General features: G+C 37.3%; 2 protein-coding genes across 2 annotated transcripts in view; both read left to right on the forward strand.

Annotated features, from left to right (window-relative positions):
• The window catches only part of LOC122219326 (olfactory receptor 2H2-like), a 254,348-nt gene that overhangs the window by 128,941 nt on the left and 107,841 nt on the right, over positions 1–17,566 (forward strand). The gene's annotated exons all lie outside the window — the stretch shown is intronic.
• On the forward strand, positions 7,033–10,546 carry LOC122219280 (olfactory receptor 5V1-like). The gene is given in 2 exon segments (XM_042937460.1): positions 7,033–7,095; positions 9,584–10,546. Coding segments are annotated over 2 exon segments (1,026 nt in total).

Raw genomic sequence — 17,566 nt, forward strand, 5'->3', positions numbered from 1 at the left:
AAGGTGGTCCACGAAAGCTGGTCCAGGTATGTTGTTGAGTTCCAGCACCAAGCATGATGCCCAGCATTCTGAATGCTGGCCGACTGCACACACAGCCACAGGTTAGCACATACAGTTCAGTGTGGGAAGGGGTGGAGGGAGTACACCATGTGGAAGTGTAGAGACAAGGTTTGCTAGGATTTCTGCCTCCTTTGTTTTTTTTTCAGGTGATGAGTGCAGTGCTGTTTGTCCTAGAGAAATCACTGATTAGTGATTACCACCAAAAGACTTCTCACAATGGGATTCTTTCAAGATGGTAGTTTCTTGTTTGTATACAGGACAGAACATTCAGATGATGCAAAGGAAAATTTGTTGTGTAAATGAATTCAGATGAGATATGTCATTTTAATATTGATAGAAATTCTGGAAACCAGTTTTTACCTTTCCTTAGCTCTGGGCCAGAGCTTTGGGATTGCTGTTTCTTTATTGTCCATTCAGTTCTCCAATGAGATGGAATTCAGCCAAGCACTGTCCCCTGTAGATTAACTCATGAGAGATTTCCTTTATAAAAAGCTTATTTTTCATAACACTTAAACAATGCATGGCATCCATGAAGTTAAGTAGAAATAAAATAATTCATATTGATTCATTGTGTTTTTTATTGTCCCATAATTTTAAAACACAAGACTATCAGACCTAATATTAATTTGTTTTTTCAAATTTCTTTTTTAAATTTAAATCCAAGTTATGTTAACCATGTAGTGTAATAATGATTTCAGGGATAGAATTTAGTGATTCATCACTTACATATGACACCCAGTGCTCATCCCGACAGGTGGCCTCCCTAATGCCCATCACCCATTTAGCCCATCCCCTGCCACCTCCCCTCCAGCAACCCTCAATTTGTTCTCTAAGAGTCTTTTATGGTTTGCCTCCCTCTCTGTTTTTATCTTATTTTTGCTCACCTTCCCCTATGTTTATATTGTTTGTTTCTTAAATTACACATGTGAATGAAATCATGATGTTTGTATTTATCTGACTGACTTATTTTGCTTAGCATAATATACTCTAGTTCCACCTACATTCTTCCAAATGGCAAGATTTCATTCTTTTTCATCACTGAGTAATAGTCCACTGTGTATATATATCACATCTTCTTTGTCTATTCATCAGTAGATGGACATTTGGACTTTTTCCATTCTTTGGTTATTATCTGTGTGTGTGTGTGTGTCTGTGTGAAATGTATTTATTAATGTGGGGGTACAACTGGCATTTCTATATAATTAAGACTTTCCATCCACAAAGAGGATGTATTTCTTCATTTATTCAAGCCTTCTTTGGTAAACTTGTCATTTTGATCAAAGTTTGTCATGTATGGCATATGTAGGCCATACACATTTTTATGACATTATTTTAGGGTCTATTTTGTATGTGGTTGCTATTGTCAAAGTGTTATTTTAAAAATCATATTTCCTGACTAATTTCTGATATATTAAAAGGCACTTGATATTTATTTACCGTGTATCTGGACACATTATGTAAATTTCTTATTGTTTTTAAGTTTTACTTATTTATTTTGAGAGAGAGAGAGAGAGAGAGAGAGAGAGAGAGAGAGAGACAGCATGAGTATAGGAGGGGCAGAGAGAGAGGAAGACATAAAAGATCCCAAGCAGGTTCCACAATGTCAGCACAGAGCCCCATAATACTTTGGCTATTGTTGATAGCACTGCTATAAACATTAGGATACATGTGCCCCTTAGAACCAGCATTTTTGTATCCTTTGGATAAACACCTAGTAGTGCAATTACTGAGTCATAGGGTAGTTCTATTTTTAGTTTTTTGAGGAACCTCCATACTGTTTTCCAGACTGGCTACACCAGTTTGCATTACCACCAGCAGTGCAAGAGGGGGGGGGTCCCCTTTCTCTGCATCCTCACCAACATCTGTCATTTCCTGAATTGTTAATTTTAGCCATTCTGACAGGTGTGAGGTGGTATCTCATTGTGGTTTTGATTTGTATTTCCCTGATGATGAGTGATGATGAATGTCTTTTCATGTGTCTGTTAGCAATCTGGATGTCTTCTTTGGAAAAGTGTCTGTTCATGTCTTCTGCCCATTTCTTCACTGGATTATTTGTTTTTTGGGGGTGTAGAGTTTGCTAAGTTCTTTATAGGTTTTGGATACTAACCCTTTATCTGATATGTCATTTGCAAGTATCTTCTCCCATTCTGTTGGTTGCTGCCTTTTAGTATTGCTAATTGTTTCCTTCACTGTGCAGAACCATTTTTCTTGATGAGGTCCCAATAGTTCATTTTTGCTTTTGTTTCCCTTGCCTCCAGAAACATGTGAAGTAAGAAGTTGCTGTGGCTGAGGTCAAAGAGGTTGTTGTCTGTTTTCTCCTCCAGAATATGGATGGTTTCCTGTCTTATGTTTAGGTCTTTCATCCATTTTGAGTTTATTTTTGTGTATGGTGTAAGAAAGTGGTCCAGCTTCATTCTGCATGTTGCTGTCCAGTTTTCCCAGCATCATTTACTAAAGAAACTGTCTTTTTTTTCATTGTATATTCTTTCCTGCTTTGTCAAAGATTAGTTGGGCATAGGTTTGTGGGTCCATTTCCGGGTTTTCTATCCTGTTCCATTGATCTGATCTGTTTTTGTGCCAGTACCATACTGTCTTGAAAACTATAGCTTTGTAATACAGGTCAAAGTTTGGAATAGTGATGCCTCCAGCTTTCGTTTTCTTTTTCAACATTACTTTGACTATTCAAGGTAATTTCTGGTTTGATACAAATTTTAGGATTGTTTGTTCTATGAAGAATGCTGGTGTTATTTTGATTGGGATTGCATTGAATGTGTAGATTGCTTTGGGTAGTATCGACATTTTAACAATATTTGTTCTTTCAATCCATGAGCATGGAATGTTTTTCCATTTCTTGGTGTCTTCTTCAATTTATTTCATAAGCTTTCTGTAGTTCTCAGTGTATAGATTTTTCACTTCTTTGGTTAGATTTATTCCTAAATATTTTATTGTTTTGGATACAATTTTAAATGGGATAAATTCCTTGATTTCTCTTTCTGCTGCTTCATTAATGGTGTATAGAAATGTAACCAATTTCTGTATGTGGATTCTATATGCTGAAACTGATGAACTCATGTCATTTCTCCAGTTTTTTGGTGGAGTTTTTTGGGTTTTCCACATAGAGTATCATGTCATTTGCGAAGAGTGAAGGTTCAAATTCCTCCTTGCCAATTTGGATGCCTTTTATTTCTTTTTGTTGTCTGGTTGCAGAGGCTAGGACTTACAAACACAATGTTGAATCATAGTGATGAATGTGGACATCCCTTTCATGTTCCTGACCATATGGGGAAAGCTCTCAGTTTTTCCACATTGACAATGATATTAACTATGGCTCTTTCATATATGGCCTTTATGATATTGAGGTATGTTCCTTTTATTCCTACTTTCTTGAGGGTTTTTATCACACGAGGATGCTGTATTTTGTTAAGTTCTTTTTCTGCATCTATTGAGAGGATCATGTGGTTTTTGTCTTTACTTGTATTAATGTTATGTAACACATTGATTGATTTATAAATATTGAACCCACCTTGCATCCAAGAAATAAATCTGGTTTTATTGTGGTGAATAATTCTTTTAAGTATTGTTGGATCCAGTTTGCTAATATCTTGTTGAGGATTCTTGCATCGATTTTTATCAGGGACATTGGTCTGTAATTGTCTTTTTAGTGGTGTCTTTGTCTGATTTTGGATTCAAGGTAATGCTGGCTTCATAGAATTTGGAAGTTTTCCTTCCATTTCTATTTTTTGAAACAGCTTCAAAACTATAGGTATTAATTCTTCTTTAAACATCTGGTAGAATTCCCCTGGGCAGCCATTTGGCCCTGGACTATTGTTTGTTTGGAGATTTTTGATTACTGATTCAATTTCTTTACTGGTATGGGTGTGTTCAAATTTTCTGTTTCTTCTTGTTTCAGTTTTGGTAGTTTATATGTTTCTGGAAATTTGTCCATTTCTTCCAGATTGCCCAAATTGTTGGCATTTAGTTGCTCATAATATTCTCTTATTACTATTTTTATTTCTGCTGTGTTGGTTGTGATCTCTCCTCTTTCTTTCTTGATTTTATTTATTTGGGTCCTTTCCTTTTTCTTTTTGGTTATTCTGGCAAGGGGGTTATCATTTTGCTAATTCTTTTAAAGAACCAGCTCCTGGTTTCATTGATCTGTTCTACTATTTTTTGTTTTGTTTTGTTTTGTTGTTTTATTTATTTTTTTGATATCATTGATTTCTGCTATAATCTTTATTATTTCCCTTCTGCTCGTTTTGGGTTGTATTTGCTGTTCTTTTTCCAGCTCCTTTAGGTGTAAGGTTAGGTTCTATATCCAAGACCTTTCTTCCTTTTTTAGGAATGCCTGGATTGCTATATACTTCCCTCTTATGACTGCATTTGCTGCATCTCAGAGGTTTTGGACTGTCGTGTTTTCATTTATTTTTTTCCATGGACTTTTTAATTTCCTCTTTAATTCCTTGGCTAACCCATTCATTCTTTAGTAGAATATTCTTTAATCGCCAAGTATTCATGGTCTTTCTAAATTTTTTCTTGTGGTTGATTTTGAGTTTCATAATGTTGTGGTTTGAAAGTATGCATGGTATGATCTCTATGTTTTTGTACTTGCTGAACACTGATTTGTGACCCATTATGTGAGCTATTCTGGAGAATATTCCATGTGTACTCGAGAAAAATGTGTATTCTGATGCTTTAGGATGAACTGTTCTGAGTATATCTGTTAAGTCCATCCTGTATAAAAGCCATTGTTCCTTGTTGGTTTGCTGTTTAGATTATCTGTCCATTGTTGTAAGTGGGGTGTTGAAATTCCCTACTATTATGGTATTATTGTCAATGAGTTTCTTTATGTTTGTGATTAACTGATTTTTATATTTGGGTTCCTCTACATTGGGAGCATAAATATTCACAATTAGGTCTTCTTTTGGGTAGACCCTTTAATTATGATATAATGCTTTCTCCATCTCTTTTTACAGACTTTGTTTTAAAATCTAATTTGTCTGATATAAGTATGGCTACTCTAGCTTTCTTTTGATGACCATTAGTGTGATAGATGGTTCTCCATCCCTTTATTTTCAATCTGCAGGTGTCTTTAAATCTAAAATGAGTCTCTTGTAGGCAGCATATAGATAGGTCTTGTTTTCTTAATCATTCTGATACCCTGTGTCTTTTGTTTGGAGCACTTAGTCCATTTACATTCAGAGTGAGTACTGAAAGGGGCCCCTGGATGGCTCAATTGATTAAGTGTTGGACTTTGGCTCAGCTCATGATCTCACAGCTCGTATGTTTGATCCCCACATCAGGTTCTATGTTGATATCTCAGAGCCTGAAGCCTCCTTCGGAGGCTCTCTGCCTTTCCCCCAGTCACATTCCCTCCCTCTTTCAAAAATAAATAATAAAAAAATATTAAAAACTTTTAAATTTAGAGTGAATACTGAAAGATGAATTTAGTGCCATTGTGTTGCCTGTAGACTTGGTGTTTCTGGTTCTTTTTAGTTTTTGTTGCTTTTTGTCTTTTTTATTTTGTTTTGCCTTTTCTCCACTTAAGAATCCCCCTTAAAATTTCTTGCAGGGCTGGTTTAGTGGTCACAAACTCCTTTGGTTTTTGTTTGTTTGGGAAACTCTTTACCTCTCCTTCTATTCTGAATGATAGCCTTGCTGGATAACATTTTTCTGATTCAGCATGTTGAGTATATCCTGCCACTCCTTTCTGGCCTGCCAAGTTTCTGTGGATAGGTCTGCTGTGAACCTATTTGTCTTCCCTTGCAGGTTAAGGACTTTTTTACTCTTGCTGCTTTCATGATTCTTTCTTTCTTTCTGTGTGTGTGTGTGTGTGTGTGTGTGTGTGTGTGTAATTTGTGAATTTGACTATGATATACTTGGTGATGGTCATTTTTGTTGAATCTAATGGGAGTTCTCTGTCCTTCCTCAATTTTGATGTCTGCGTCCTTCCTCAGATTAGGAAAGTTTTCAGCTATAATTTGCTCACATAAACCTTCTGCCCCTTTTTCTCTCTCTTCATCTTCTGGGACTCCTATGATTCAGATGTTATTCCTTTTTAATAAGTCACTTAGTGCTCTAAGTCTTGTATAGTTATCTTTGGCCTTTGCTTCACACTTTTCTTCTGATTCATTGTTCTCCATAACTTTATCCTTTATATCGCTGATTCACTTCTCTGCTTTGTCCACCCTTGCTGTCATAGCATCCATTTGAGATTGCATCCCAGTTATAGCATTTTTAATTTTGGCCTAGTGAGAATTTACTTCTTTTAACTCTGTAGTAGGGATTCTCTGCTATTTTCTATGCTTTTGTCAAGCTCGGCTAGTATTCTTATAATTGTGGTTTAATTCTATATCAGACATCTTGCTTATATCTGTGTTGATGAATTCTCTGGCTGCCATTTCTTTCTGTTCTTTCTCTTGGGGTGAATTGCTTCATTTTGACATTTTGGGGAAATAAAAAATCAATAAAAGAAAAGATAAAAATTAAAAGAATTTAAAAAAACCAAAAAATTAAATAAAGAAAGCTATATCCTAGGTGTGTTTTACTCCGCTTGTTGAAAGAAGCTTGATAGAATAGAGAAAAAAGGGAAAGGGAAAAAAAGGTAACAAATATTTAAAAATTAAAAAAGTATATATAACTGAATAAAATAAGATAAAATGAAATAGAATAAAAAATTTATAAAATTAAAAATAAAGTAAAAAATAGTAAATCAAAATAAATTTTTCTCTTTCTGTACTCAACCAAGAGGAAAAAAAGAAAGAAAAAAGAAAACAAAGCATAAACAGAAGCAAAGAAAGTGAACTAATATATGAACCAGCAAACAGAGTGAAACCTGAATGAAATTACATCTAGTTTCCTCTAGAACTGAAACTATGAGGCACTCTGTAGTCCATACCCTAAGCAGGTGGTGTGACTTGTGCTGGTCTCCTAGGGGATGTGCTTGGAGGGTGCAGTTGGGTGGGACTTGGTATAATGGCTGCGTTCTCCACTGTGTGGTACTGCTTAGCTTACCGGAGTGGCCAGTGTGGCATGCATGTGTGTGTATGTGCATGTGCGTGTGTAGGAGACGTGGTAATGGCTTCACCCAGGTCCTTAGTCTCTGTCATAGGAACTTCGAACTCTCACCCACCTGTGATCAAGCACCCCTCCTTTGTCTCAGGCCTCCATCCACTCCTCGCCTCTACCCTGTCCATGTCCAAGCTGCCTGCCAGAGTTCTCAGATGGGGTTGTTTCAAAACTCCACACTTCAGAGACACCTGTGGCTTAGACCTGTGCTTAGTCTCTGGGGGAGGGTCTCGCTGAGCAATGGCTTGGTGCTGGCTCCCCCCAGAAAATGTTCATGAGATCGCACAGCAGCAGAGGTTCAGAGATTTTGGCAAATCACAACACACAGTTGGCACCAGGTTTCACCACACTCTGGTATCTTTGTCCTGATACCAGTAAATGTGGCCATTCTCAGGACCTTTGCCTGTGGGGAGGCCATATGACCTCTACCAGGTGCTCTCCAAGCAGGGGAACCACTTCTCCCCTTGTGGCATACAGACCCTTAAGACCCTGCTATCTGCTCCTGGGGATTCACCCTGCTTCCTCACCAGAGCACCACCAGGCACTGAGCTCTGAAACTTCAGATTCCATTGTTTATAGAATCCTGGTGGTATTGAAATCCTCTCTTTTCTTTCCTGTCTCTGGTTTTGGGAAACAGATTTCTTGTTCAGTCCCCTATGAGTGTTTTCACTCTTTCTCTCAATGTCTCCCCAACTTCTTTCAGGGGGGTGTTTTTCTTGCATGATTGATGCACCACACTCTCCCCTTTCCTTTTTCTTTCTCTGTCCTCTCTCTGCAAAAAAAACTCCCTACCTTCCACGGCTTTTCTCTCCCCAGTTCACCTCTCTACACCACATACCTGCCAAGTTCTGCGGCTCAAGTTATGTAGATTGTTGTGTTAATCCTCAGATCAGTTTCCTAGGTGTACAAAATGGTTTGGTGTTGATATAGCTGTGTCTCAGGGACAAGAGCAGCTCAAGGTCTCCATGCTGCTCTGCCATATTGATTCCTCTCACTGAACCTCAATTTCAACAATATTTCTTATGATGTTCTTCCTGCCTTCAATTGTTTATAGTGTGTGTTATGGAAACAAATAGTTTGGTTAACTTAGGAAAAAAAAACTAAACAATTACAAATAAAAAGCCAAATAAAATTTATTATTTGGCCTTGAATTACCAATGATCATTTTATTTATTTTTATTTTTATTTTTTCTTCCTTGCCCTACTGTGGCCTGGGGGGCAAATCCAGACAGATCTGACTGCTCCCACCTGATGCAGTTTAAATTTTTTTTTCAACGTTTTTTATTTATTTTTGGGACAGAGAGAGACAGAGCATGAACGGGGGAGGGGCAGAGAGAGAGAGGGAGACACAGAATCGGAAACAGGCTCCAGGCTCCGAGCCATCAGCCCAGAGCCCGACGCGGGGCTCGAACTCACGGACTGCGAGATCGTGACCTGGCTGAAGTCGGACGCCTAACCGACTGCGCCACCCAGGCGCCCCACCAATGATCATTTTAGAATCTACTTTGTTTCCTTGAAAACAAATATCCTACCCAGTTTTTTTACTGTTTATTATTTTGACAATTTTAAGTATGTAGTGTAAACAAAGTTTTATCTTACATCTAAGAAATCCAGGTTTAACATTCTCCTTTATTTTGTGTGTGAATGCTTATAAATTCCAACATTTGAATCAGAGTAATTCAAACTTTTCATGGATCTGGAGAAATTTAGGAATGGGAAAGACCAATGGATTTTGATTTTATGAGCACTAACCCTATACCAAGCATTATTTACTTTACTCAGTGTTTTATTTTGTATTTCCTCTCTGAGTCATAATATGCTGCAATCATTATTATAATAGTTAATTTATTTGGGTCATGAATGTTTGGCTCTATGCAAGTCTGGTGCATCCATATGATGGATGTAAATGTGGCCATTAGAAACCATATTGTAGAAGAGTGTTAATGACAGGAGGAATGTCATAATATGCTGTAGGATACAAAACTATAATCTTATCTCTATTTTGAATGTATGTGCATAGGAAAATGTTGGAAAGATATATACAAAAAATTAGCACTCAGTGACATGAAGGATTAAGAGGATAAGAAGGACAAGGAAGCTTCTCAGGAAGAGACTCAAATGACCCCACAGCTCATACAAACTGTCTGATGGATATTCACCAACCATCTCCAGGACATGGTGGAGAGTGAGGAAAGGGGCCTGCCACTTCCCATGTGGGCTTTTAAATATTTACTTATTTTTGTAAAGATGTTCCTAATGTCCTGAAGAGAGATGTCTCATAGGAAATTTTGAGTATGGGGGTTTCTGGTGATGATTGTTGCATGCCTCTGTGATTTGTTGTGGATGCTAAATGCTCAATGTTTATGCTGATAGAGATGATGATTGTTTTACCTATCAAGCTATATTTTCTTGTTTTGCAGATTTCACTCTTGCACCATTTGAATAACACAATTTGTAGGCTTCTCATTCTCAAGAGGAAGAAAGATAAAACCAAACTCTGTTCAAATTCATTATCTTGGGATTCTCCAACCTAAATGATTCACAATTTTTACTCTTCACTGTCTTCTTTCTGACCCATATCTGTACTTTGGGAGGAAATATCTTCATTATCCTGGTGTCTGTGGCTGATCCACATCTACACACCCCCATGTATCATTTTCTGAGGAATTTGGCCTTTCTTGACATCTGCTACACCACCACCAACGTCCCCCAGATGACGGTGCATCTCCTGTCAGAGAAGAAGAGCATGTCCTATGGGGGATGTGGGGCACAACTGTTTGCATGTATTTTCTTAGAAGGATCAGAGTGTCTCCTCCTGGGGGCCATGGCGTATGACCGTTACATTGCAATCTGCAAACCTCTACAGTACTCAGTGATTATGAACAGAGCCCTGTATGGCCGGTTAGCCACCTCATGCTGGACTGGGGGTTCCTCAACAAGGGAGTGCACACTTCTGACCTTCTACCTGCCCTTCTGTGGCAACAACCAGATTCAGTATTTCTTCTGTGACATCTCCCCTTTGCTGATGTTGTCTTGTGGGGGCACTTCCGTCAATGATTTGGCATTGCTGTCCATTGCGGTCTTCATTGGGTGGGCTCCTTTCTTGGGTATCATCCTTTCCTACTTCTATATTATCTCTGCTATCTTGAGGATCCGCTCCTCAGAGGAGAGGCAAAAGGTATTTTCTACCTGTGCCTCGCACCTGGTCATTGTCCTTCTGTACTACAGTAGTGCCATCTTCACATACGTGTGGCCCGTCTCAACATGGTCGCTGGAGAGAGACCAGCTGGTCTCTGTCCTCTGCAGTGTTGTCACTCCCATGTTAAATCCTGTCATCTGTACTTTGAAGAATAAGGACATCAGAAAGGCCTTGAAAGCGGTGGGAGAAAAGGTTGCAACCTTCACATTTCATTTCCCTTGAACTGTAGTGTTTACTTTTCTGTGATGATTAATAATAGAAAATTAGCTTCTTAGTGATACAATCTCATTGCTTCTTGCCAACATTTCTAATTAAAAGTTAATTTCAATGATTAAACAAAGGGGCAAAGTAAAGGGTTACTATATATTTTTGTCCCCTTCCTATTCTTGAAACACTTGTGTCTTTTCTGTATGTTTGAAACTTTTTCTAAATAGTTTAACAAGTTAATTTGAAGCTCATGGATATAACTACAAATATAATGCTTGTCTCCACATGTACATGATTTTTGATTATTTAACATCTGTGTCAAATATATTCTTTAGTTACTCTACTGTTCTTCCATTTTGCTTTTGTCCTATGGTGAACTATCTGTTGGCCTGCATTTCTGGTTCTTGCTACATTTGTCTCAAAGTCATTTTCTTTTGTCACCTTCCTTCTTATTTTCACTGTGCTTTCAAAATCTTGAGAAAATTTTCTAAGGATGTAGAAGTTCTCCTTGTTTTCATCACTGCCAATACATTTTTCTATTGAGACTACACAAATAATTATGTCTTAATTTAGTTTCCATAAAATGACTCATTCACTTCAATTTGGACAGCAATTTAATAAACATCTTAAATTCTGCATTATGCCTGAGGGATGTAGACCTCCACAGAAATGTGTACATCAGTATGAAATGGGTTCTCTTAAGTTCAGCTCTGAAGGGACATTTCAGATTTTTCGCTGACTGTGTAGAACAAATTCTGATTTATCTCCATTTGGAAAAGACCATGCCATAGTCTCTATACTCTTGTCTGTATTCTTCACCTCTAAATATGTGGCATGTTCCCATCTTCTTTAAGGAATCTCTGTAAATAACTCTACTTCTTTTTAACGTAAAAAAATGTTTATTTTTGAAAGCAAGAGAACACACACATGCGAGTGGCAGAGGGCCAGAGAGAGAGGGAGGCAGAGGATCCTAAACAGGCTTTGTATTGACAGCAGAGAGCCTGATGTAGGCTCAGGGTTTGTAAAACCCTGAGATGATGACCTGAGCAGAAGTCAGACACTTAAGTGACTGGAGCCCCCCAGGTGCCCCTGAAAATAACTCTACTTTGTATGATCTGATGCTTCTGTGCTTCTTAGGTTGGGACACATTTTTATAAAAACAGCCTTGTACACACAATAAAATTCAGAAGGACAAAAATATCTTATTTTTTTAAAAAATATTAAATATTTGGTTCACATGCTATTTAAATTTAAAACAGGGAACACAACATACATCTATAAAGAAAGGCAATTGCATGGATTTTAATTCAGATGTGAGGTGATATTTCAGTCTGGTTTGATTTGCATTTTCCTGATGGTTAGTAGATTAGATAGCTTATCATATACCTGTGGGTCATTTGTATGTCTTCTCTGAAAAAAAATGTCTATTCAAGTCCTTTGCTAATTTTTAATTTTTTTTTTTGCTACTGGGTTGTAGGGATACCTTATATCGTTCGGATATTAACCCCTTATCATATACAGGATTTGCACATATTTTCTCCTGCTCTGTAGGTTGCCTCTTCCTTTTCTTGATTGTCTCCTTTGCTGGGTAGAAGCTTTTTAGTTCAACATAGTCCCACTTGTTTAGTTTTGCTTTTGTTTTTTTGTGCTTTGGTGTCACATCCAAAAAAATAATTTCCAAGGCCAATGTCAAGGGGGTTTCCCCTATTTTTCTAGTAGCAATTTTATGGTTTTAGGTTTTGTGTTTAAATTTCAATCCATTTTGAGTTGATTTTTGTATATGGTATAAGATATGGATCCAACTCCATTCAATTATATGTGGAGATCCAGTTTTCCCAGCAATTTTATTTCAGAGACTGTCCTTTACTCATTTGCTTTTATTCTTGGTAGAAGATTAGTTGACCATGTATGTGTGGGTTTATTTCTGGGCACTCTATTCTGTTCCATTGATCTATGGGTCTGTTCTTATGCCACTACCACACCGTGGTGTTTGCAAGAGCTTTGTAATGTAATTTGAAATCAGGAAGTATGGCACCTCTAGCTTTGGTTTTATTTATCAATATCAGTTTGACTCTTAAGAGTCTGTTTTGATTTCATATGAATTCTAGGATTATTTTTTCTATTCCTTTAAAAAATGCCATTGGATTTCTAATAGGGATTACGTTGAATCTATATATCATTCTGTGTAGTATGAGTATTTTAATATTATTTGTTTTTCCAAAGCATGAACATGGGATATTTCTCCATTTATGTCTCTTCTTCCATTTCTCTTGTCAATGTTTTATAGTATTTAGTGTGCAGATCTTTCATCTCCTTGGTTAAATATATTGCTGAGTATTTTATTCTTTTACCATTGTAAATGTGATTGTTTTCTTAATTTCTTTTTCAGATAGTTTCTTATTAGTGTACAGAAGCACAACTTATTTTTGTATGTTGATTTTGTATCCTGCAAGTTTATTGAATTCATTTATTAATCCTAACACTTTTTTTGTGGGTGGCATTGTAGGTCTGTTTTGTTTTGTTTTGTTTTGCTTTACAAGATCATGTCATCTGTGCAGAGAAACAATTATACAGCTTCCTTTCTTATTTGGGTGCCTTTTATTTCTTTTTCTTGCCTAATTGTTCTGGCTACAACATCAAGTACTATGTTGGAGAGAAGTGGTGAGAGTGGGTATCCTTCTCTTGTTCCTAATCTTAGAGGAAAAGGACTCAATTTTTCACAGAAAAGTGTCTTTCATAGTTACTCCATATTTATCATTTCTGTTGCTCTTCATTTCTTCCTGGAAGTTCAAGTTTGCACCGGGACACGTGCCCATTTAGCTTGAAGTACATCCTTCAGCTTTGTTTTATCACAGGTCTCTCGGTGATGGACCCTTTTAATGTTCTTTTAAGTGAAAATGTTTCAATTCGCCTTCATTTTTAAAGAATATTTTGACCAGATATAGAATTCTGAGTTGACAATTTTTTTTCTGCCAACATTTTAAAATTGTAGTTCCACTGTTTTCTAGTCTCCATGGTGTATGATGCTAGGGCAGCAGTTACTTAAATCTTCTTACCCCGTATGCATTTTGCCATTAAAAAAAATCAATGTAGTGGCTTCATAATCACACCACCTCCCTCCCCCCCCCCCACATAAATTGATATTTATGGGAATAGAAATATGGAGAGAATAAGTCTTTGGAGAGAAAAACCCCAAGACATTAATTCCCAGGATGCCACTGGGGAGGTTTTCCAAGATTTAGTCTGTTTGTTCTCTGGTTAGAATGAGAGATGAAATTTGCTGAGATTCAATCTTTTAGATATAAGCTGTTTGTAATAAAAATGGACATAAGAAGTTTTGAGCAGCCAGAACTGTCTCTGATAATTTAACCAGAGAGACATCTGATCTCTGAATTCTGAGCAGACATTATGTCATTGTAAGGTACGTGCAGAGAGAAGTACAGGGCAAAGTGGCTGAGAGAATGGTTTTCTGATGTTGGGTCAGGGTGCCTGGAAGGTGTGGGTGGGGATAACTGGGAACTCTTTGAATATAGGCTGTGAAAATCAGAGTGGGACACACTAGGTGGCTCCCAGAACAAGTCATCAGCTGTGAAGCTTCAAACTCCCTAATCAATTTGTGTGTGTATTTTTTACTTTTTTTGTTACAGTGTTTTTCAGAGTAGATTGTTATCAAGTATAGGTGTATGTTTTGATAGAATTTCTTAGTGTGTGTTTTACAAAGAGAGAAGATAAAGGGAAGAAGGAAGTGAGGGAGAAAGAAAAGAATTAACTGAGTAATGTCTTAATGTATGTGGCAGGTTCTAGTCCTAGCATTAGAGTGCTACATTGCACCTTGTGTCAGATAGTTACATAACTTTGCAGTAGTATTATTGTTAGTGGAGGATGGATGGTGTGACCATTCAGGAAAAAGGAAAATAATTTTCAGAACTATAGTATAATCATGTGTTTTCACATGGGTACATCTCAAATCCCTGATGTTTATCCTGGTTACAATGTCCTTCAATCACATATGTGATTCCTGAGATGAACCCTCTTCCCTCTGCTACTAATAATTCCAGTTAGAATATTTCTCCTATTGTCCACATCCATGGAAAACAGCCCCTTGACTTTTGTGTCCTTTCGCTAATCATATAATTATTTAAAATTTAAAACTGTTTACTGATGCTAAATAATCACTAAGAATCACTAGTGTCCTTGAAGTCAGTTTATGATAAAGGTGATTTGCTAAAACAACAACTGGCCTTACGTGGTTAAAAACCATTTACTTGATTGCAAATATCCATTCCTGACTTTCTGTGTTGCTGGGGGCTCTGATAAAGTGGAGGAGTCCTTTGTGACATAGCATCACATTCAGGGGAATACTGCAGGTATATTGTAGATTACTGGACTTAGTAAAGCACAGATCTGACCTCTTTGGGGTAATTTTAATTGTTGACAAACACTGAACTGGTAATAATAATCTACTAGTTAATTCAATCAATATAGAGACAGCACCAAAAACAAAAAAATTTCCAGTTCTAGATGCTGGGGGGTGCAATAGTGAATAAAATGGACAATAGTTTTTGTTTGTTTATTTGTTTGTTTGCTTTTGGAGCTTATAGTTAAGTTGAGGATGAAAGACAACATGTATGATAAAATCCAATGTACCAGTGTAGGACGAGTGCCATTGGTGACACCATAGCAGGGAAGAATGACACAGTACGCTTTTCTCATTTTTTGGTAAATTAACACAGGGCAATCAGAGCAATCTACATTGAGGGAGTGCCTGTGGGGCAAAGACTAAGAGGTGTGGGGATTAGTTATGCAGATTTCACAAGTGTAAGAGTGCCCAGACCCGGACAGCTGTGCCTGGACCCTGAACTGAGTGTGATTGGTGTGTTCCAGGAACAGCAGTGAGCCGGGGCAGCTGAACACTCACAAGGGCAGTGGAAATAGACTCAGGTTAGTGTACTGACTTTGAATGTTTACTCTGATAAGATGGGAATCACTAGACGGTGTAGCGCATTAGGCTTATATTTAGCAGAGTACTCCTGGATGCTGCTGAGAATGGCGGGTTGGGCAAGAGTAGAAAGACTGGAGCAATAACCCAGATGCCCGAGGAGGTGGCTTCACACCCAGGATCACCAAGCAGACAGGAAGAAAGGGACTCTGCACCTGTGTTCATGAAACACAGGAGGTTGCAATTTTCTGTTCAGTCCTTTTCAAAGTGTTGATATTCCAAGTTATGCTGCCTTCTAAAGGAAGTTGAGGCGTTTCACCCTTTTCTTTATTTGGAAGAATTTGTGTGAGTCGCTATTATTTCTTTCTTAACTATTTGGTAGAATTCGCCCGTGCAATATGGACTTGGTGTTTCCTTTTGGGGAAGATTTTAAATAGCAGCTCTGGTTTCCTATAGAGTTATCAATCACATTTCCTCTTTGTTACTGGAAGTTTTGTAATCCACTTTTGGTTTGAATTAATTTGTAAGTTACATCTGCATTGTTAAGTTCATTGGCATGAAGGTGTTCACGATGACTTTTACATTGGACATTGACTTTCACTAATCTTTTCAAACTTCTAGGTTTTTATTTCATTGACTTTGCTCTGTTGTGCTCTTTTCTATGATTCATGTTGTAATTTTTATTATTCCTTTCCTTCTACTTTCTTCAGACTTGGGTTGCTAGTATCCTTCCTTTATCCATCTGGCTTCTTAAAATGAAAGTTTAAGGTATTGGTTTTCAATATTTTTTTCTTTTCTAGCATATGAATCCAAGGCCAAAAACTCCCCTCTATTTCTTCCTTTAGCTGAAGAACAAGAGCTTTGATATGTCTTATCTTCATTATCGTTCACTTAAAAATATTTTCTAATGCCTATTTCTCCTTTTATCTGTGAATTACTTGGTGTGTATTGCCTAACTTGAAGCATTTAGTGAGTTTCTAGATATCTTTTTAGTGTTTTCTAATCCCACCATAGTCAAAGAACAGTCTTTGGATGGTTCCATCTTTTGAAAATTTTGAAGCTTTTTTTTTTTTAAAGATTTTTTTTTTAAAGTAATCTCTACCTTCAATGCAGGGCTCAAGCTCACGACCTCACGACCCCAAGATCAAGAGTTGCACATTCCACCAACAGAGCCAGCCATTTTTTTTTTCTGGTAAAGACTCAACCTATGCTTGATTTTTTAAATGTTATGTGTGAAAATAATTTTAATTCTTTTCTTGTTTTTCATTCATGCATTGTACTCTATACAGTTTGAACATCCACAGGTCATAATCACTCTTGCTTTATATAGTATTTCTCACCTGTCTGGAGTCTGTTTTCCCTTGTGTGTGCCCAGATGTGCACCCATTCTGCAGTTCTCAGTCTCTTTCTGCATTTCCATTCCTCTGTCTAGTATCCCTTACTTCTTCCTCAAGAACTTCTTTTAGGGTATATTTAGTGTAGTGATGAATTCTCTTAGTTTGTGTTTTCTCTGCTTGTGTGTGTGTAAATTTTTTCTTGTTGGGTTAAGTGTTCTATATATGTTAATCAAACTTGTAAATGATGTTGTTCAGATGTTTATATTCTTACTGACTTCTTGGCTAATTCTTCTGTCTGCATACAGAGAGGTATGTTAAAGCTTCTTATTCTGTGGTGGATTTGACTGTCTTCACTAGTTCTGTCACTTTTTGAAGTTGGGAGCTTACATTGGACTATGATATTTTGAACCAGTAATCAGCAGGAGACTCTCAGTGTGGGTGGGTAAGTATAAGTTTTTCCAATTCCTTAGGTCAAGGGCCCACTTTTCAGTTAACAGGGTGGTGATTATTTTATTTTACAAACAGCAAGGGTTTCTTTGTTCTTATACTTCCTGTGCCTTTTCTCTCTTCCTCAGGGTTTATGCTTTGCCTTCTTCTAATTTTTTTCCCTTGTAGAAATTCCTGCTAAGTGTGGAGCACTTTTCTTTTTGGGCTAAAATATTTGGGGTATATTCAAAGTTCTCCCACTGTTAGGACTTCTCACTATTTCCAGTTTTTCTCTACATCAACAGCCCCACTGCCAGGCTTCAATCTTGTGAT

The sequence above is a fragment of the Panthera leo genome, chromosome B2, assembly GCF_018350215.1.
Source record: "Panthera leo isolate Ple1 chromosome B2, P.leo_Ple1_pat1.1, whole genome shotgun sequence".
NCBI classification, from domain to species: Eukaryota; Metazoa; Chordata; class Mammalia; order Carnivora; family Felidae; genus Panthera; species Panthera leo.